At 36.9% G+C, this 22,670-nt stretch overlaps 1 protein-coding gene across 7 annotated transcripts in view; it reads left to right on the plus strand.

Annotated features, from left to right (window-relative positions):
• The window catches only part of AKAP9 (A-kinase anchoring protein 9), a 153,695-nt gene that overhangs the window by 125,272 nt on the left and 5,753 nt on the right, over positions 1–22,670 (plus strand). For all 7 annotated transcript variants that reach the window (XM_078442477.2, XM_078442478.2, XM_078442480.2 and 4 more), the window contains 16 exons: positions 447–935; positions 1,375–1,438; positions 1,758–1,879; positions 2,520–2,711; positions 2,975–3,163; positions 8,284–8,428; positions 9,749–9,968; positions 10,679–10,829; positions 12,238–12,906; positions 13,358–13,566; positions 14,324–14,429; positions 15,928–16,110; positions 17,325–17,525; positions 18,384–18,616; positions 20,760–20,845; positions 22,014–22,143. In XM_078442477.2, the coding sequence (XP_078298603.2) occupies positions 447–935; positions 1,375–1,438; positions 1,758–1,879; positions 2,520–2,711; positions 2,975–3,163; positions 8,284–8,428; positions 9,749–9,968; positions 10,679–10,829; positions 12,238–12,906; positions 13,358–13,566; positions 14,324–14,429; positions 15,928–16,110; positions 17,325–17,525; positions 18,384–18,616; positions 20,760–20,845; positions 22,014–22,143 (3,389 nt within the window). The remainder of the gene's footprint in view (positions 1–446; positions 936–1,374; positions 1,439–1,757; positions 1,880–2,519; positions 2,712–2,974; positions 3,164–8,283; positions 8,429–9,748; positions 9,969–10,678; positions 10,830–12,237; positions 12,907–13,357; positions 13,567–14,323; positions 14,430–15,927; positions 16,111–17,324; positions 17,526–18,383; positions 18,617–20,759; positions 20,846–22,013; positions 22,144–22,670) is intronic.

Here is a 22,670-nt window from a genome sequence, read left to right on the forward strand (position 1 = left end):
TTACTTTTACATAATCTTAATTTCATTTCAAAGTATATTCTCTTCTATAAACCCAAACCAAATTTATAACTTAAAAGCTGGAAACAAATCTTTTATGGCTTTGGTTAAAAGTTATTACAAATTTCTTTACTACTATCTTCTTGCTTAATTTTCCTGGAATATTTTTTAGCAAGATGCTTTTACTCTCTAGTCTCTTAATGAACGAGTAGATAGACAGATGTTAAAGAGAATTCTTATCCCATGAAAACCAAAAAGATGAGGCTGATAAAATAATTTCATTTCTAAGGTCATCTATGATTTTACATATAATGCAAATATATATGGAATCTAGGAGTGTTTCTGAAAAATTTTTCCTATTATTCTAAGGAAAATGAATATCCTCTCTACCTTAAATTCTACATTTAATATTTTTAATTGAATGTTCTGTTCTGTTCATTATGTTTTAGATAAAAGAAACAAGTATGGCATCTCTCCAGAAAGATTTAAGCCAAGTCAGGAATCAGCTCATAGAAGCAGAAGAGAAATTAACCCAGTTCTTAGAAAAAGAAGATAAAACTGAGTTACAGGAAAACAGAAAAGTCTGCATATTAGAGGCACTTCCTAATAAAGTGGGTAAAAGTTTGGCATCCCAGACAGAGGGGACTCTCAAGGTCAATAGCAGCAGTCAGACTCCACAAATTCTTGTCAGAAATGCAGGAATCCAAGTTGATTTACAGAGTGAATGTTCATCAGAAGAAGTCACTGAAATAATCAGTCAGTTTACTGAAAAAATTGAGCAGATGCAAGAATTACATGCTGCTGAAATTTTGGATATGGAATCCAGACATATTTCAGAAACTGAAACCTTAAAGAGGGAGCATTATGTTGCAGTTCAGTTACTGACGGAAGAATGTGGTACCTTGAAGGCAGTGATACAGTGTCTGAAATCGAAGGAGGTATTTGGTTTTCATAATACATGTTTCTTCAACATTCTGTGTGTGGTTCCCCCCCCCCCCAAAATTCTTTGTTTTTAAGAGAGAAAGAAATTTGGGGTAGCCTCTTCCTTGTGATAAGATTATAGATCTAAATCTTCTTTACCTCGTGTATTCCAATAATAATTTCCTACCAAGTTCCTCTGCAAATTTGGAATGTGATAATATCATTCCTTAATTCATGAATGTTTGCTATGGTAATATCCATTTAAAAAATTGAAGACTTTCATAAACCATGGATAGTTCCACTTAACTGTGAAAGATGTGACAGATTTAATTGAGTTTTTCATTTGTTTTTTGTTCTTTGACAGCATTACAAAAGAACAAAACTATTTATTGGGTTCCTATTTCTATTTTTATTAAGGCCAAAAATGTTATGTATTCTTTTGTTTTCTCTAATTAGGGATCCTCACTACCCGAATTAACACATTCTGATGCTTACCAAACTAGAGAAATATGTTCCAGTGGTAAGTTACATAAATTTCTGACATTTTTGTAGTACTTATTTAAAAAGTGTTTGTTTTGAGGCGCCTGGGTGGCTCAGTCAGTTTAGCGTACAACTTCAGCTCAGGTCATGATCTCACAGTTCATGAGTTCAAGCCCTGCGTCAGGCTCTATGCTGACAGCTCAGAGCCTGGAGCCTGCTTTGGATTCTGTATCTCCCTCTCACTCTGCCCTCCCATTCATACTCTGTCTCTCTCAAAAACAAATATTTAAAAAAGATTTTTTTTTAATAAAAAATAATTGTTTCTTTTCAGTAGTCAATTGTTGTTTTCTTTATTTTAGATTCTGGATCAGACTGGGGTCAAGGAATTTATCTTACACAAAGTCAGGGATTTGACACAGCATCAGAAGACAGAGGAGATGAAGGCGAAAGTTCAACAGATTCATTTCCAAAGAAAATAAAGGTACTGAAAGACAGCTGTCTTTTAGTGAAACTTAGCCAGTCTGATTTCTGTATTGAACATAGCAGCTTATTAGAACATAGTAAGTTTCTCTCTGAAGAGAGAATTGCATAGCTAGAAGGAATCTTGGGGATCTATATAGGTTTATTCCTATATTTTACAGATAATAAAGTATAATATATGTAATAATTATTTGCATAAAGAGATAAAGAGTTAAATTTTTTTTTTAATTCCTGTTACTTTTGAGTGCCGAAATTATTAAAGCAATCTCAAGGACTAGAATTTATCTCCTACATAATTCTTTTGGCCAAATTAGTGGCTGATCATTAAATCCAAGAAGAGTGCATTAGATAAATAGAAGGAACTTACAGATAAGAGCAACCCAAAAGACAGTGTCTTCTGGGATTGGCTTACTCCTCCATTAGAAGAAGGCAGTCAGTAATGGTAGCCTGGTATGTCCTTTCTGCAGCTTACTCCTCCATTAGAAGAAGGCAGTCAGTAATGGTAGCCTGGTATGTCCTTTCTGCAGTGACTCTTCTAAGTCAGGCTAACTTGATAAAGGTATCTTGCTTAAAATTTAGTTCTGTTTGTATGTCTGTTTTTGAACAAGTCATAATTCTAGCCTTTGGGTTTTGATTTGTAGGGATTACTAAGAGCTGTCCATAATGAAGGCATGCAGGTGCTCTCCCTCACCGAGTCTCCCTACAGTGATGGAGAGGACCATTCTGTTCAGCAAGTTTCAGAATCTTGGCTAGAAGAAAGAAGAGCTTACCTCAGTACAGTCTCAGCTCTTAAGGACTTAATTACCAAAATACAAGTGCAAAGAGATGCCGAGGTACTCAATACTATGCATCTTAACAGTTTTATATGCCCTTTATTAATAGTAAGGCACTTTATAATTTAAATTATTGTCTTTGATGATGTATTTTCACATGAATTACTATGTATTATTTAAATGCCACAAGCCATACTCTTGAAAGTAAATCTATATACTTTTTGGCCTCTAACATTTAATTTGGTTAGTAGATACATACCATTTTTAGACTTTTTATAAGCCTACTTATTTGAAAATTAACTTTTGTTTTTATTCTTTGTTAGGTTTACAATGGTTCCCAGTCTCATGAGAGTTTCCCAGACTGGCGAGGTGAACTTCTGCTTGCTCTTCAGCAAGTTTTCTTAAAGGAGCGCGGTGTTTTACTAGCTGCTTTTCAGACTGAGCTGACAGCTCTAGGTACTAGAGATGCAGTTGGATTATTGAACTGTTTGGAACAGAGAATACAAGAACAGGTATCAAAATAAAACGTTGAAACAAAGAGTGCTTTTTAATAGTAGTAAGAAAATGAGTTATTGATTACTTTTGGAGAAGGTCTGAAAGTTAAAATTTTAATAGGAGCCACTAAGACTATTCGGAGAAAAATTATTACCTTAAATGTTTTATCTCATTTTAGAAATAAGACCGAAAATTAATGAGCTGCTCATCCAACTTAGGGAGTTAGAAAACAGCAACAGAATAAGCCCAAAGAAAGTAGAAGTAAGATATGGTCAGTTCTCATTGTCTGCAGTAGTTAGATTCTGTAAAGTTGTTGAGCGTCCTGAGCCATTGCTACTAGGGGAATACTGCAGGCAGGTTCCTGTGAGCCCCTGGTTGTGACATTTGCCAAGACACCTTATTTATATGTATTGCTGATTCATTAACCTTGAATCCATGGCCCGTAGCACTATGTAACTCCTGCCTAAAAGCAGCTTATCACATGTATTCTCTGCATAAAATACCGCCTTCTTGTGCTTAGGAACACTAGATAGTCCTTCATCATTGTGCTTGGGGACCATTCTAAACAGCAAAATCACCATTAAAAAGCACAGAAATGCAAAAGAACACAGCACTGAATAGATGGCAGGAAGGACACTTGTTTGCAGTTTAAGAGATAAAAGAAAACATCAGAATGTCACCTAGTGCACCTTCAGCTCAGAACATGCACAGCTGGCAGATTAAATGTTTTGCCACCCTTTGCATGTTTAAAAATGATTGTTAAAGCAATGCTAGTATTAATTCTGGGTTACAGATAAGTTTTAGTGAATAGGCAGATTTATGGATACATAATCCACAAATGAGGCTCAACTGTGATAAAGAAAAATGAAGTTAGTGAAATACATACACCGGTATAATAGAGAGGATAGAAACTTTAAAAGTTTGTTCTTTGAAAGGCTAATAAGATAGAAACTTTTTTTGGAGAATTGGTTAAGGAAAAAGGTAAAAGCACACTTTAATAAAAAGCACACTTTTATAAAAGGTAAAAGCACACTTTTATAAAATGTGATCATAACTAAAAATAACAGATATAAAATAATAGAATATTATGGATAATTTTACATCAATTCAAAACTGTGGGACAAATAGATTTTCTAGAAAAATAATCACTTCCCAGAATTCATTCAGGATGAAATAGAAAACCTGAAAATACCTATAGCTAGAAATAAATAAATAAATAAATAAATAAATAAATAAATAAATAAATTGATAGTTAAAAAAAACTCTTAAAATACTTAGTGCCCAGGTCTTAAATTTTTAACTACATTCTCCATTAAAAGGAACTAGGACTTCTTGGAGAAATGGGTGATTCCAGGGCTGGATCAGGGAAAGTACAAGATGAACCTAGAATATCTTGTTTTACTGACAAGGAGTTGCTCGAAGAATGGAGAGATGTCAAAAGATCACAGAAGCCAGCTTGAAGGAGTTCCCAATGTCCACATTCAGGACAATTAGAACATCAAACTAAGTAATGATAGCAACAGATTATAAACCAAAGATTAAAATAAGAATTCATGAATTCATACTGGTATACATAAATGAATAAAAATTCTTTCTTGTAGAATGCCAGCTAGTATGTACAAGAAATGATGAAGTTAATAAATTACCTTTTATTAAAAAGTAAGGACTCAAGTAATAATCGGCAATGGGTTCTAAAGCTAGTGTGCAAGTGTTTGATTAGAAAAGTATGTCTACATGGTCTCAGAGTAAATCCCCAAGAAATCTTTTTTAATTATAAAAAGAAAAGTAATAACTGTATAGTGGAGAGACCTTGCAGATACCACCTTAACCAAGTGATCAGAATTAATATCATCAGTAACAGAACAAACCAGATACTTGTGCTTCTTGATACAAAGTACACTACCTCACTTTTGTGCTGAACTAAAATCTACTCATAGAGATATATTAGACCAAAACAAATTGAGGCCACAATACATCTATTAGAATGGCCAAAATAAAAAGTAGCGAAAGTACCAAGTGCTGGTGAGGATGCAGAGAAATTGCATCCCTCATACATTGCTAATAGGAACATAAAATGGGAGAGTCAACTGTGGAAAATGATTTAGCAGTTTCTTATAAAGTTAGATATACAATTACTATATGACCTAGAAGTCACACTTGTGGTATTTATCAGATGGTAATGAAAACGAATGTCTCTGTAAAAATCTATACAAGAATATTTCTAACAGATTTATTTGTATACCCCAAAACTGGAAACAGCCCAATGTCCTTTGACAGGTAAATGGATGAACAAATTACAGCACATCCATATAATGAAATACTACTTAGCAATTAAAAAAGACCAAACTAAGGATACCCTAAACCTATATGTTACATAATACTTGGATTGACAAAATTATAGTGATAGTGAACAGATCAGTGGTTATCAGGGGTTAGGGTTGGGGAGAGGATACACCTAGATATATACAGGGAGAGTGATAGAGCAAATGTGGTTTACATTTAGAGAATTTGGAAGAAGGCTATATGGGGATTCCTGTACAATATTTGGAGTTTTTCTGTAGGTCTGAAATTATATCAAAATATGAAATAAAAATAAATACCCAGAAGAATTATACCCAGCTCAAAAAAAAAAAAAAAAAAAAAAAAAAAAATTTTTTTTTTTTTTTTTTTTTTTTTTTTTTTTTTTTTTTTTTTTTTACAGGTTTTATAGGTGAAGTCTAGCATACATTCAAGTAATAGCTAATTCCAGGCTTAAACATATGCTTCCCATTGTTGGATGACTGGGGCAATGCCCTGTCTTTTTGTTAAGAAGCAAATGTAACCCTATTGCGAAAATCAGACAAAGAATAATACAAGAAAGAAAACTTACAGGTCTGTTTATCCATGAACGTAGATGCAGAAATCCTAAACAAAATATTAAGCCAAATCCACCATTGTATATTTTTTAGAGACACAGTCACCTTATACTTATCCAGGAATGCAAAGGTAGCATACCATTAAAAATAACTCATGTGACTCATTAACAGTTAAAGAGAAAATAAAACTAGTGATCATTTCAAGAGATACAGCAAGTTAAATAAATAAAATGAAGAATTTTATACTTTAATTTTTTTTTTTTAATGTTTATTTATTTTTGAGACAGAGACAGAGCACAAACGGGGGAGGGGCAGAGCGAGAGGGAGACACAGAATCGGAAGCAGGCTCCAGGCTCCAAGCCATCAACCCAGAGCCTGACGCAGGGCTCGAACTCACGGACCGTGAGATCGTGACCTGAGCCGAAGTCGGACGCTTAACCAACCGAGCCACCCAGGCGCCCCAAGAATTTTATACTTTAAAACAAATAACAAGCTAAAAACAAAAAGAAATTTCTTGAACTACATAGGGTCTATTTAATAAACACCTACAACCACCATTACACCTATAGTTAAATGTTTAAAATACAGTTAAATGTATTTAACTATAGTTAAATGTTAAAAATACAGTTAACTTCATGGGCGCCTGGGTGGCTCAGTCGGTTAAGCATCCAACTTCGGCTCAGGTCATGATCTCACAGTTTGTGGGTTCAAGCCCTGCATCGGGCTCTGTGCTGACAGCTCAGAGCCTGGAACCTGCTTTGGATTCGGTGTCTCCCTCTCTCTCTCTTCCTCACCCGTTAGTGCTCCGTCTCTCTTTCTCAAAAATAAATAAACATTAAAAATTTTTTCTTTAAATACTGTTAACTTCAGTAGCTTGTTCAACCTTGTCCTAAAGATTTAGCTAACAAAGCAAAGCAATAAAAAATAAGTAAGAATTAGGGATGAGAAGACCTATCATCCATACAAATGGATGTTTTCTATGTTCATCCATGTAGAAAACAAAAAAGGACCTTTACTCATGGTATTTTAGAATTGATAAGAAAGTTTGGTAATGTTGCTGGATATAAGATCAAGATGGAAAAATCTGATCTCTTGGGGCACCTAGGTGGCTCAGTTAGTTAAGCATCTAACTCTTGATTTCGGCTCAGGTCATGATCTCACTGTTCGTGAGATTGAGCCCCACATTGGGCTCTGCACTGACAGTGCTGATCCTGCTTGGGATTCTCTCTCTCCCTCTTTTTCTGCCCCTCCCCTGTTCATGCGGTTTCTCTAAATATTTTTTTAAATATTTTAATAAGTTCTATTTTTAATCTGATTTCTTAACAACAAAATGTAACTTTAAAAATAATTGTTTCCATAGCCTTGTAAACAAATTTCTAAAAATATACAAACTACCAAAATTTACTCAGAAAAAAATAGAAAATCTGAATAGACCCATTACAAAGAGTTAAATTAGTAATTTTTAAATTTCTCACAAAGAAAAGCCTGTGATGGATCAGATGGCTTCACTGGTGAATTCTACCAAGCATTTTAAGAATTAATACCAACCCTTCCCAACCCATTCTGTGAGGCCAGTATTTCTCTGATTCTTAAACCAGGCAAAGGCATCATAAGAAAAGGAAACTGAAGACCAAATATCCAATGAGAATAAACCACCACTGGAAAAATGAACGAATGATACAAATATGTGCAAACAAAAAAGTATCTAATAAGTATACGAAAAGAATTTCAAACGTACTGTATTATTCATACTATGAAATACTATTTAACGTTGAAAATGATTGTGAAATAGAGCTATATGTGTTATTCCAGATAGTTCAACATGAAAATCTCTTAATTTCATTAAGTGAAAATACCATATGATGTTATTTAGATAGTAGTACTGTAGAACAGTACTGTATACTATTTAGGGTGTGTATATATAACATAATATGCAGAGTGCATGAAAATAAGACTAGACTTCAAATTTGGTGATTTCTCAAGCAGGTGGTGCAGAGGAGGTGTTTGGGGAGTTATACATAGAGGGGCTTCAGCTATATAAGTGCTATTTCTTAGGCTGTGTACATGGGTGTTTATTATATTTGTGTTTTGTATGTTTAAAGAATTTCAAAATAAATGTAAAGACTAATAATTAAAAAGTAAATCCTAATGAGTAGGAAGTGAAAATTAGCATCTTACCAGAATTTTAACATGTGTGTTTCATTTTTTTCAGAGTTCCTGGTTGTTAATTTTATTCTTCTTACAACTCTCTTAACTTGATTTTTTATTTTGCATTATTACAGAATGTTGAATATCAAGCAGCTATGGAATGCCTCCAGAAAGCAGATAGAAGGAGTTTGTTATCTGAAATTCAAGCACTGCATGCTCAACTGAATGGTCTGAAAATGACTCTGAAAAGAGAACAAGAAAGCGATCAACCAAGCCAAGGTATGCTGTTTGTCCAGCTCACGTGGTAACAACAAATAGGTGGAAATATTTCACTTTGTTTCCCCTCTTTGTATTCATTTAAAACACATTTCCTTTCAGTTACATTTTCTTCTCATTCTCATATAATGGAAATAATTTACAGTAATTACTCTGGGAATTAAAGGTTTGTCCAGTTGGTTTTTAAACAGATATATTTAAAATGGGGACACCTGGGTGGTTCTGTCAGTTAAGCATCCGACTTCAGCTCAGGTCATGATCTCACAGTTCCTGAGCTTGAGCCCCGCATCTACTCTGCCAGCTCAGTGCCTGCTTTGGATCCTCTGTCCCCTCTCTCCCTACCCCTCCCCTATTTGCACTTATGCTCTCTCTCTCAAAAATAAACATTTAAAAAATAAAATAAACAGGCATTGCTTTCATCAGGTTGTTTAGCCCATTAAGTTCATTATCTTTTTTTAGTTCTGAAGCTCTTTGTGAGGTGAACCACCTGAAAGGAAAATAAATTCACAATGAAAGTAATTATTTCTTTTTAAATCCTTTTCTTGTTGTAAACTTAATATACATATAGAAAAGTGCAAAATGCAAAAATATATAACAAATCTTTAAGTGAATGAATTGTGGAAACTTCACCTTTGTTAAGTACCTCTGAAGCTCTTTCCCAAACACACACACCTCTGTGGTAACCTAGACGTAACCATTATCCTGATTTTTCCTTAGTTTTACTACCTATTTGTATATTCCTAAGCCATGTAAGTTTAAATTTTCCTGCTTTTGAACTTTATTATTCTATATATATTTGTGCCTTACTTCCTTTACCTCTAATATTTTTCTGAACATCTGCATTCATCTCCAATTCATTTATTTTTGTTACTGTATAGAATTCTCACAATGTATATATCCATTCTGTGGTTGAACATTTGGATCGTTTCTATTTTTTTTAGATAATTACAACCAGTGCTGTTCTGCACATTGTTGGTAATACTATGTTTCTGATGCATACATACATAAGTTTCCTTGGTATATATACCCCAGGGATGGAATTGCTGAGTGATAGAATACATAATTTCACATTTATTTGGTAATGCCTAAGTATTTTCCAAAGTAGTCCTATATATTTATAGTTCTGAAACCTTAACCATTATTAGCACTGTGAGGACAGTATTCATATGTGTTTCTATAAATTGCCAACTTTGGGACTGTAATCTTTTCACATTTGCTTTGTGGTAATCTCCTAAGTTAAAAATCCGTTCTCTCAACAAAGTATTTATAAACCAGATACAGGTTGGGAGATTGTAATGTAAGTATTAATAATCTTGCATTTAGAACTCTTGGAGTATAATATGCAGCAGAAGCAGTCCCAAATGCTAGAGATGCAAGTGGAGCTCAGCAGCATGAAGGACAGAGCAACAGACCTGCAGGAACAGCTGAGTTCGGAGAAGATGGTGGTGGCCGAACTGAAGAGTGAACTTGCACAAACTAAGTTGGAACTAGAAACAACGCTCAAGGCACAACATAAGCACCTAAAGGAGTTAGAGGCTTTCAGGTGTGTCAAACTTCCTTATTAATAAACCTGTATCGGTGAAGGAATTGGAGTAATTTTGTCAGAGACATTGTGCAGATCTTATAAAAGCGGAACATTATACATAATGTGTAAATAACATGAAATTTTGTTATTTGTAGGAAAAACTACAGTGGGAAGGAAAAACTCCAAATTTTTCTAAATGATAAATTCATGGTTAGGTTTTGGCATATTCGCTGCTGTGGGTTCCGTCTCTTTGAGACTTGTTGTATGAGATATACATTACCACCAAGTAATTTGAAATGGTGTTTATTATCTCAATAGAATTTGTGGTTCATTTAGCCAAAATATGCAAAATGTTTTAAAATATAATGCTTGTGAAAAGGATAAATTGTTGGTGTAAATACTGAGATGTTCTGCTTGCCAAGGACACATTACAAGGACAGTTTTTATTTTGAACATTGGTGATTCTCGTGTTCAGTAAAAGACAAAGGAAAATTTTTATTAATGTTATTTTGTAAAAATGTTTACAGTGGTAAATAATAGTTCATAGCTACATTACTAGAAACAGTTAATGTGAAATAAACCACACTCAAAAATCTTTATTATGTGGCTTATATTTTCCTATTAGTTGGTTTATAATATGCCTCTGCTCATCAGTGGAAGCTCTCTCTTTTTTTCTCAATACAAACTTGGTTGAAGTAATTTTATGAAAGTTCATTTGTCTGATTTAGGTTGGAAGTTAAAGATAAAACAGATGAAGTACATTTGCTTAATGACACATTAGCAAGTGAACAGAAAAAATCCAGAGAGCTCCAGTGGGCTTTGGAGAAAGAGAAAGCCAAACTAGGACGCAATGAAGAGCGGGATAAAGAAGAACTTGAGGTATTGTTATCTTTGTCTTTAAATGTCTGTGGAAAATCCAAAACAACAGGAGAGAGAGAGAGAGAGAGAGAGAGAGAGAGAGTCTGGAGACTGTCTCTTTAAACTGTCAACCTTATACTCTTCATGAGGCACGATAAGTTTTTTGCTATATGTGGAATACTATTACAATGTTATTTGTGTTAAACTGTACCATCAGGAAATGCTAATGGTGTGGTACATTTTTGTTTTGCTATGTCCAAGGGTGCATTACAGACACTTCTGCTACAGGGTGTGTTTTTGGAAATTTGAATTAGCGCATATGCAGTTGATAAATAGGGCAACCATTCGGGTTAATGCAGAATAATTTTGGTTCCTGTTTTGTCTAGGGAAGGGGAACAGTGACACTTCTCTGGAAGCAGAACCCCTCACTGCCATATTGTTTAAAAATTTAAAATGAGTCCCTTCACACTGATCTCTCTTCCAGCCCTTCACTGCTGGCAGCTCAGAGAAGGTCATGTTGCTACACACAGTGCCCACTTATGGTAGCCCCGCTGGCTCAGAGATCTTCCATCTATGCGTAGTACTCACCAGCTGTATGCTTAAAAACTGTGTAGCTGGCATTTCTGCTCTATTACTTTCTGTTTTCTTTTGTTGGGGTTTTTTTGATTGTCCATCTTGGTGGCCTCCACGCATAGTGAGGTCTCCACCTGGCAAGGACATGATATCCCCTTGGGTACAGATTACTATTTTAAAATTTTTTTTCTTGTTTATTTGTTTGTTTATTTAGAGAGGATTGCGTGAGTGAGCACAAGCAGGGGGTGGGGGGCAGAGAGAGAGGGAGAGAGGGAATCCCAAGCAGGCTCTGCACTGTCATCGCAGAGCCTGACATGGGGCTCAATCCCACAAAACATGAGATCATGACCTGAGTCGAAATCAAGACTCAGAGGCCCAACCGACTGAGCCACCCAGGTGCCCCTACTATGTTTTTATCCTTACAAATTTGTGTAAGTTTTGAGTAGTTTGTCTATAACCCTGCTTTCCCCACAAACCCCATTATTTTTAGTTTGTGACATTGGACAACATGAGGTTTTTCAGGAACTTGTGTCATGTTATATTGAAAATATTTGTATTTTTAAAGGTCATTATTTCTAGAAGAAATGTACTCTACTTCATATTCCTTAACTAGATATGATTAATGTTTGGAGGAAAAAGTATTATTTAGCTTATCTTTTGTTTATGTTCTTTGATGAAAATCATTTGGCTGTCCCAAATAATTATGCTCTAACCACTGAAAATTTGAGTTAATAAACTGGGTAATCAGTTCTGTTCCCAAATACTACCAACTTAGTACTAATAAAGGCACAATGGTATACTTATAAAGGATTTTTTAAAAAATATTAACATTCTTTATTCAACTTTGTTCTACAAGGATTTGAAATTTTCACTTGAGGGTCAGAAACAAAGGAATATTCAGCTAAATCTACTGTTGGAACAACAGAAACAACTACTAAACGAATCACAGGAGAAAATAGAATCACAAAGAGTGCTACATGATGCCCAGTTATCAGAAGAACGAGGTCGAAACTTAGAGCTGCAAGTACTTCTTGAATCCGAGAAGGTTCGAATACGGGAAATGAGCAACACCCTGGACAGGGAGCGGGAATTGCATGCTCAGCTGCAGAGCGGGGGCGATGGTGGGCAGCCTGGGCCCTCGCTGCCCTCTGAGGACCTCCTTAGAGAGCTACAGAAACAGCTGGAGGAGAAACACAGTCGCATTGTAGAATTGTTAAATGAGACCGAGAAATATAAACTGGATTCTCTGCAAACAAGACAGCAAATGGAAAAGGATAGGCAGGTTCACAGGAAGACGTTGCAGACAGAACAAGAGGCCAACACTGAGGGGCAGAAGAAGATGCATGAGCTCCAGTCCAAAGTGGAAGATCTTCAGCGCCAGCTGGAAGAGAAAAGGCAACAAGTTTATAAGTTAGACCTTGAAGGAAAGCGACTGCAGGGCATTATGCAGGAATTCCAGAAGCAAGAACTAGAACGAGAAGAGAAACGAGAAAGTAGAAGAATTCTCTATCAGAATCTCAATGAGGTAAGTTGATGCTCTTTTAAAGTAGTTCTTAAGAGAACACTACAGCCCTTTGAACGTGTAATTTTGATACTCGACTAATTTATTCATTCATTCATTTACTTTTAAATGTTTATTTTTGAGAGAGAGAGCGAGAGCAGGGGAGGGCCGGGGAGAGAGGGGGAAAGAGGATGAACCAGGCTTTGCGCCGAGAGTGGAGAGCCCAGTGCCAGGCTCAAACTGGCAAACCATGAGATCATAACCTGAGCCAAAGCTGGACACTCAATCAACTCAGCCACTCAGGTGTCTCGATATTGTACTGAATTATTTAAATAGTTATGAACAAATCATATGTAAAGGAAATCCATAGAAGTTTATTTGGAGTATGAACCATAATTGTGTTCCCTTAAGAAAGAATATGATTCATTGTTCATTTATAATTACTGCTTTTTCTTTTTCTGTTGAAAATTGCTAGCCAACCACGTGGAGTTTAACCAGTGATCGAACTAGAAATTGGGTTCTTCAACAGAAAATAGAAGGAGAGACGAAGGAATCAGGCTATCCTAAACTGATTGAAATGAATGAAGGAGGAGCTGGCTGTAATCATGAATTAGAAATGATCAGACAAAAGCTTCAACGTGTGGCTTCAAAGCTGCATCATCTGGCCCAGAAAGCCTCCAATAGGTTAGATTTTTTTTTTCTCCTGACTTTTGGAAATGACATTCTTAGACAAACTGGATAGAATCTGTCCCTCACTAAAAGCTAGCCAAGGGTGGGGAATTGAAATTTTTTTTAAGTTTATTTATTTTTGAGAGAGAAAGAGCATGAGTGTGGGAGGGGCAGAGAGACAGGGAGAGAGATCCCAAGCAGGCTCTGCACTATTAGTGTAGTGCCCAACATGGGGCTCAGACCCATGAACTGTGAGATCATGACCTGAGCCAAAATCAAGAGTCAGTGCTTAACAGATTGAGCCACACAGGCGCTCCAGGAATTGAAATTTTAGTTAATGCATACTTACATTAGGAGATGATAGTATTTTTTTTTTTTTTAAGAGAAAACAAGCAGGGGAGAGGTACAGAGGGAGAGAATTTTTTTTTAAGTTTATTTTTATTTATTTTGAGGGAGCAGCAAGGGGCAGCGAGAGAGGGAGACAGAGTTGCAAAGCAGGCTCCACGATGTCAGCATAGAATCCAACGTGGGGCTCAAACCTGCAAACTGTGAGATCACGACCTGAACCTAAATCAAGAGTCAGACACTCAAATGAAGTGATACACTTCAACAAAACTCATATACCTGAAAACAAATATCTTAACACTGTAGAAAGAGAATACTTAATGTAAGGGAGAAGTGGTAGATGAAGCATAGCGTCACCTCATCTATAATGTTTGTGCTCAGTACTGCTAATTGAGAAAGGTATGTTTCAACTTTTTCTCTCTTAAAGACTACAGTTTGAAACAGCAGATGATGAAGATTTCATTTGGGTTCAGGAAAATATTGATGGAATTATTTTACAACTACAGAAGTTAACTGGCCAGCCAGGGCAAGAGGTAAGACTTTAAAAAACTCTTTATAAAAGATATCAAGAACAAAGATTTAATGGAGCTATATGAACCATTTAAAGCTGGCACCATATTTTCTAAAGAGTTTTAATTTTATCTTTTTGTTTATTTTAAATATTTAAAATAGTTTATTTAAAATATTTATTTATTTATTTTAAATATTAATAATAATATTTGCCTTTCCCAAATAGAAGATACTGAAAGTTTGAAGGGAAATTAACTTTCATTATCATTATTGAATAATTATGGTGACATTTTATTGTAGTATAACCAAGTTTCTTAAAAGAATAGTCCCATTTCTAGCTCTCCACTCATAACCACCCACAGAATGGTATCAGTGTCTTCAGAGTTGACTAATCTGAATCTTTTCATTCCCTGTCTTTGACTTCTTTGTAGCATTTGACACTTTTGACCTCTCCCATCTTAAAAACTCTTGTGTGTGTCAGTATTCTCTCATTTCTTCCATTTCTTTTCATCAGTCACCTTCATGAATTCTTTCTCTGTATCTTCATCCGTTTTTTTTTCCTCTGTGAAAGCTCATTCATTCCCACAGCCTGAGTTCTCAGTAGACTTATTTACTGAACAAATACTTATGTCAGGCACTTGTTATATGCCAGGTACCATCCTGGGTTCTGGGCTTCATCAAACAAATCTTATAAAATCTCGCCCTTAGGAACCTTATCTTCTATTGTAGTCTATACCTTTATCCTGTGGTCCAGGTTTATATTTTCCATTAGTTACTGGAACTCTTTCCATGGGGAAATGTACCCCCATAGAGATCCCGTAGGAACCTTATAGGCACATTCCAAATTGAGCATCATCTTTCTTCTTCCTGTCCCAAACCCTCATTTCTGGTCCTGATATCACCCAGTTTAGAAAGCTGAAGGTCACCATGGACCACCTTCCTTCACTCTCACTTGTGTGTCTAAGCAGTGACTAAGTCCTGTGTTTTTACCACCTAAATACCTATTCCATGTGTCCTTAGTCATTACCTTTTTCAGGCTTTCAGCATTTCTCACCTGAACTGTTGTGATGACTTCGTCATGTGTCTGCCTGACACCAGGATCTGTCTTCCTTAATTTACTGTACTTTGCATGCTGCTACCAAAGGAATTTTTGTAACACATAAATTTTGTGTCACACTCTTGTCTCAAAACCGTTTATGACTCTCCATTGACTACGTTTAGGTATATTATCCATAAGTAAAGGCAGCCTTCACTCTAGCCTTACCACACAAATCGTAGCTCCCGAAAAGCAAGACACTCTCACACAAAACCTTTGTGCCTTTACACATACTATTCCTTCCGCTTAATATGCCCTTCCCTATCTTCTCTTCTGTCTATTAAATTCTTCCTTGTTATATAAGACTCAACTCAAACACCACTTCTTCATGAAATCTGTTGTTCTCAGTGCCTCTTCATATTTTTATGTGCATTGTGTATAAATATTTATGCTTACACAACCTTAATATCATTTTATTTTTCTAGCCTAGCTTAGTGTCCCCAGGTACTTCTTGTGGCTCATTGACTGAAAGATTACTGAGGCAAAATGCTGAGCTAACAGGACATATCAGCCAACTGACGGAAGAAAAGAATGATTTAAGAAACACAGTTATGAAGCTAGAAGAACAGATCAGATGGTATCGACAGACAGGAGCTGGCAGAGATTATGTACGTCTGTTTTTAGCATGGCCACATTAGGAGTGTTGCAAAGTTACAGTTTCTACTTTCTAGTTTCAATTTTTATCCCTAGCAGGGTACGAATATTAAGTATCTGATTCTTAGTAAGATCATTGAAAAATATTATAGAGTTGACAATAATGATAATAGATATTATTTATTGGGAACCCTCTCTGTGCCAGATCCTGGGTTATATATGTTCAGAATCTCTCATCCACATTCAGCCTTACACATGTGAAAACTGAAGTCTGTAGTCAAACCAGGAACTGCTTCTCTCCAAAGCCACATACTTTGCTACCTATGGGCCAGCAGTGGACACACGTAAAGAAATGTTCAAATGTGAATTCTGACTTCTCATCAATTATTTATCGGTTATTATGTGTGTAACTCAAGTGAAAGATGCCATTAAATTATATATTACAGTCTAATAAACTACTCTGGCCATTTACTGAAATTTTTTCCATTTAAAAACTACAAAATAAATTGCTAGCATCTGTAATATAAAAATAAGAATATAATATAAAGATAGGAAAGACTTGTGAGACAGCTGTATAGTCAAATACATAATCATACATCCACAAAGCTTCTGTAGGGACCCACTTCTCTATGTACGTGCCTGGTTATTTTTTTCCCCACTTCTCCAGTGTACTGTTTCAGGCCCAGGCTCTACATTTGAACCCATATGGCCCCATTTATTAAGTCTCTAGACTTTTTTATTTAAAACAATTTTTTAATGTTTATTTATTTTGAGAGTGAGGAAGAACAAGAGCGCAAGCAGGGGAGGGGCAGAGAGAGGGAGCAAGAGCGAAAGAATCCCAATTAGGCTCCGTGATGCTAGTGTAGAGTCCAACACAGGACTCGAACTCACAAACTGTGAGATCATGACCTGAGCCTACATCAAAAGTGGGATCCTTACCCAACTAAGCCACTGAGGCGGCCCTCTAGACTTTTTTATTTTAAAGCTCTGCAAAATCTAAACACTTTCTTTGGGGCTAGGCTTTCACGGGGATTTTTAGTTTTAAAATTAATCTAAGCAAAGGATATTAGTGTATATTCTTTCATGTCAGTTGAGATTGGCTTTGAACCCTCCATATCTGAGATTGGAAAGCTGATATCTCCTAGGGTTACCTTTAATGTGTTTAATTTAGGTTTTTCTTCAGAGACTTATTCCTAAAAATCATGAAAGTATACTCTGGTTTCTGTAGTCTTCTAGGTTTTCGTTGAGTGGTAGTGCCAACATTGAAGCAATCATTGCTTCCGAAAAAGAAGTCTGGAACAGAGAAAAGTTGACTCTGCAAAAATCCTTGAAAAGAGCAGAAGCCGAAGTGTACAAACTGAAGGCTGAACTAAGAAATGAAGCTTTACTTCAGAATCTGAGCTCTGATTCTGAGCATGCCACTCTAAAGGTAAGAGATGTCTTGCATCTAAACATACACCAGAGCTGGTCCTCTGCTTTTGCCTTGTTTCATCTTTCACTAATCTTTAACCGAACAGAATGAAGAAATTAGGTGACATTCAGGCTGTCCTTAGGTCTCACTATTCAGTCTGTGTCATGAATGCAGGTGTCTTGCTGGTCACAAAAACTTTGTGATGAGGCATGTCTCAATGGCAGCACCCTGAGCTCATGGTCCACTTCCCACCATGTCATCTCTAACAGACCAACAGAAAGTTCTCTTTTCCACTGCCAACAGAAGCTCTGCTTCCTTCAGTGTCAGAGCGTCATTCTCTGTGAGATCATAACCCCTCTGAACAACCTCTGTCATGGCTATGATGAGTATTGTAGGAAAACTACTTGTAAAATGTTAATATAAAATCTGAAAGAAAAATGTTTGGAATATTTGTTTTAACTATGGAATGAACATAAATTTATGCCTCTTAAAGGACAGAGACCATTAGCATTTGAAAGTTAAATATTTTAGCAACTATACTAGTAAAAGTAGCTACACAAGTAGACAAAAAAAAACTGAGATGATAAGGGAATGACCAAAACATTTGCAGTAAGTATGAATGGGGGCTAAAATCCAAAAACATAGATATAAGGTTTGTGTTCACATTCCACTGACTAAAAAGAGGCAGAAGTGTGAAATTTAAGGTTGATTATCCTTACTTTCAACTTTGCTGATAAAGTAGGAAACAGTAGTAGGGTATCTGCCATTCTACTACTTTTTTTTTTTTTTTTATAAAATCTAGGTTATCTTTTTCTAGAGAACAATTTGAATGGCTTCTTAATAATGTCTTTGTGTTCTTCCCTTTTTTAAACATAGAGAATTTACGGTAAATATCTGAGGGCAGAAAGTTTTCGGAAAGCTCTCATTTATCAGAAGAAATACCTGCTGCTGTTACTGGGTGGGTTCCAGGAGTGTGAAGATGCCACACTGGCTCTGCTCGCCCGGATGGGGGGGCAGCCAGCCTTCACAGACCTAGAGGTGATCACCCACCGTCCAAAGGGATTCACCAGGTTTCGGTCAGCTGTCAGAGTATCCATGGCAATTTCAAGGTAAATGTTTGACAGAAAATGCATTTTAATAGACACTAAAAGGATTTAGATTTTTAATCTACTCTTCTCTCTGCCTGTTTTGCTCTGTATTCATACAGTATGAGACATTTGCCATACTTCTTTCTTTCTTCCTTTTAGCAGGGATACTTTATGTTGTACTGTGGAGACCCTATGAAAAGAACTCCCAGGTGCAGGCAGCTGGTAACTCAGAGCTGGCACATCCAGTCTGGATTGTTTTGTTCTGTTATGTTTGGTTTTTAACCCTGAATAAGCCCATGAAGCAGCTCAGACGTATAAATAAAAGGGACCATAAGACGGAAAATATGTTTTTGAAAACTTACTTAGGCTACCTGCATTCATTGTCTTCCTTGCTAAAATAATGCCCTCTTGGGTCTTAGCTACACAGAGCCCTGGCCTAACTCTGCATTCAAACCCAAGATTAGCCTTTAGGGCATTGGACTGTGCTAGTGCTTTTGTCATGCCTTTTCTAGGAGTTCTAAGCAGGCAACACTGGCACTCATTCTGTTTGTAGTTGAAATGGAGCCAGGACTCAAACTCCCTTGAGGACCTGGCTGCCTGCAGTCCTGTCACCCAGGTGCGATATACCCCAACACCTCGGTTTTTCCATGCTTCCCCTCCCTTTTATATACGTAGTAACCAGGCAGTCTCAAAAGCACTTCAGTTTTTAAAGTTCTTCCTGTCAGGTCACATCTGATATGTCTTCAAAGGGTTTTGTCCTTTTTCCTTTACCTTTCTTTGAAAAATGTGACAGAATTTTTTAACTGAAAGCTGTCTGAGATCACCTGGTCCAGAATACCATCTCACAGGCAAGGAAACTGAGGCACAGCGAGTTTGCAAAGCCAAGAGTGATAGCACTAGGATAATCAGCCAGGGCTCCCAGTTCTCATCCATGTTGGCTCTGCAAAAGGAACTCACGTTTTATCTTGTTAATGGCCTGAGGCCCTCCTTGCCTGTTCTTCTCCACATTGTTGTCAGGTGATTCCAGTTTCTCCTTCCTCCTCTTTCATTCCTTTCATCATCTTGTACACCTTGTACAGGCTTAAGTGCTAGGAGATGCACTGATAAAGAAAAAATGCAAGGGGCGCCTGGGTGGCGCAGTCGGTTAAGCATCCGACTTCAGCCAGGTCACGATCTCGCGGTCCGTGAGTTCGAGCCCCGCGTCAGGCTCTGGGCTGATGGCTCGGAGCCTGGAGCCTGTTTCCGATTCTGTGTCTCCCTCTCTCTCTGACCCTCCCCCGTTCATGCTCTGTCTCTCTCTGTCCCAAAAATAAATAAAAAACGTTGAAAAAAAAAAAATTTTTTTAAGAAAAAATGCATAATCCTTGTCTGAATCCCTTAAGGCAGCTTACTTCCTAGGGAGGAAGACCAGTGTGCTCATAACTTGGAAGACACTAAATGACAGGTCACGAGAGTTTAGGTATTAATTTTACTGGAACGTTTGGGAAGGCTCTATGAAAGCCAGTTGCCATTGAAGGACATCATCTAACTCCTTCTTTTTCTTGTCCTCTTACATGTTCATTGTATTTTCACCCTCCTAAAACTGGGCTTCAAAACTGATTGGAATTAAGAAATCACAATTGGTGTTCCAGAAAGTTCCTTGGGCCAGGGGTGGGGCAGGCAGCAGCTCACTACCACTGGTTGGCAGCAGTGCCACCACCACCACCCCTTCTTTTTAATGCCTCGTTGTTTTTCATCCCTGATCACATGGCCTCACTGCTTCTCCAGCTTTCCCAGCTCAGTCGCCCTGCTAGTGTAAAGGTCTTTTATTTTCTTTCCATCTCATTTGCTTTGTAGTCTCTCTAGTCTTTTCTCCTTTCATTATTTCTTGCCCTTTGTCCATCTACTTTTCTCTTTTCTGCTTTTGCTTTTCGTCTGAGTCCTTTGTACCTCTATAAAGTCAGAACAGAAGAGACCTCTGATGCCTCTTGGAAAGCCTGTTCTAGTTAATTTTGCCCCAGACTAGGGGACATTTGCATGATTTTAGATTAGGCAGTCATGTGATTGTGTTGAAATTTTTCTGTGTTCACATTCAAATGTATGACTTGAATTTTGTGGGAAATGTATATTTATACTCCTTCTGTTATAGATGTGCTGTGAAACTTTTTTTTGGCATCTTTTTTAGAATGAAATTTTTGGTTCGACGTTGGCAACGAGTCACAAGTTCTGGTTCCATCAATATTAACAGGGATGGCTTTGGACTGAATCCAGGTGAAGTCAGAATAGGATTTCTTTTCTTATGTTTAGGATTCTTTTAAAATTACTGTACATGTAATATCTTCCAAAAAATGTGTTCTGGAACTTGTGTTGTCCAAAGACCCCTTATAAGCAACAGAGCTGGGGACCTTGCTGATTTTTCAAGAGTTAACAAGAGCTCATTTTTATGGAACACTAGCCCTGCTTTTTCCCAATCCTGTATATTTTCCCAATCCTGTGAGGTAAGTACAGTTACTATCATTCTCACTTTACACAAGAAAAACTGAGGCATATAAAGCATTTATTGTTGGCCCCAGAGCCAGCGCTGAACATTGGCAGTCTGGCTCTAGAGCCCACTCTCCTTACGGTTGCATTAAGGCTCTGATTCAAGAAAGGATTGCTGTTATTCAGCCATGTAGAAGTTACAGTTTGAAATTTTCACAGTACTCAGGTTTTGAGTTTACAGATAGGTTGTATGTAATGGTAACAGTTAAAATTCCTTCTCTCTCGACCTAAAAGTGGAAACAAACATTAGGACTTCAACATTTTAGGCATAAGGATGAGCTTAGAAACTGGGGAGGACACAGAGTTTCAGACACAGAGCGTAACTATTCATACAGGTACATATTGGTATTAAACCACCTTTACACATTCTGCCAGTAGCTGAGCAGCAGAGAAAAATATTTGGTACCCTAAGCAAAGTGGTCTGAAATACGCATCCTTGTACATAAACAGCTGAAATCTGCACTATAATGAGCTTTCTGTTTTAAGTTAGCAAATCTTGATTTCATGTTTTTTCTAATAAATCAGTAGAATGGTGTGATGTAGTATTTTTTATCCACATCATCTTTTTCTCTAAACCACTCACACTCAGATACCCCTCATCTCACTTCTAGGTATTACTAAGAAGTCTTTTAAAAAGAAAATACTCCAGTTAAAAATAGTTTATTTTCTTTGACATATAGTTCCAGATTATCAGAAATACTTGAAGGAAAATAAAGCAATAGTTCGTTCTACTGTTTTTTCTCTTCTTTGGGAAGAATAACTAAAAATGACTATAAATAGGTAATGTTGTATAGTACGGTATAGTAGTCTTTTGAGCCCTTACCTGTTTTGTAGAAATTTTCCAAGGGCTTGATTTTTTTCCCCCCCTTAAAGTATGTAACATTTTGGATTACTTTAGGTGCTGAAAAGACTGACCCATTTTATCATTCTCCTGGGGGGCTGGAGCTATATGGAGAACCGAGACACACGGCATATCGCTCAAGATCAGAGCTGGACTATCCTAGGTCTCCTTTACATTTTCAAAATAGGTAAGTGTGTGATGAAGCTGCCGAGATTCGTTACATATACTAACACTTAACAGAGAAAGGAGGACACTGTTAGGGCTTTGACTCCTTTGCTTTGAAATAGCTGGTGTGTCTCAGTTGTATATGATTTACATAAGCTAAGGTCCAGAATCAAAAACGTTTGTTTAATATAACTTATTGTCAGATTGGCTTACATACAACATCCAGTGCTCATCCCAACAAGTGCCCTCCTCAATACCCATCACCCACAAAAAGAGTTTTTGGTTTTTTGTTTTGTTTTTTTTGTGGTTTTTTTTTTACATTTATTTGTGAGAGAGAGAGACAGCATGAGCAGGGGAGGGGCAGAGAGAGAGGGAGAGACAGAATCAGAAGCAGGGTCCAGGCTCCAAGCTGTCAGCACAGAACCCGATGTGGGGCTCGAACCCACGAACCGTGAGATCGTGACCTGAGTCGAAGTCGGACGCCTAACCGACTGAGCCACCCAGGCGCCCCCAGTTTTTGAATTTATACCTGGTTTCCAAGGGTATTGG

This window comes from Panthera onca, chromosome A2 (genome assembly GCF_046562875.1).
Source record: "Panthera onca isolate mPanOnc1 chromosome A2, mPanOnc1 haplotype 2, whole genome shotgun sequence".
In the NCBI taxonomy this organism is placed as follows: Eukaryota; Metazoa; Chordata; class Mammalia; order Carnivora; family Felidae; genus Panthera; species Panthera onca.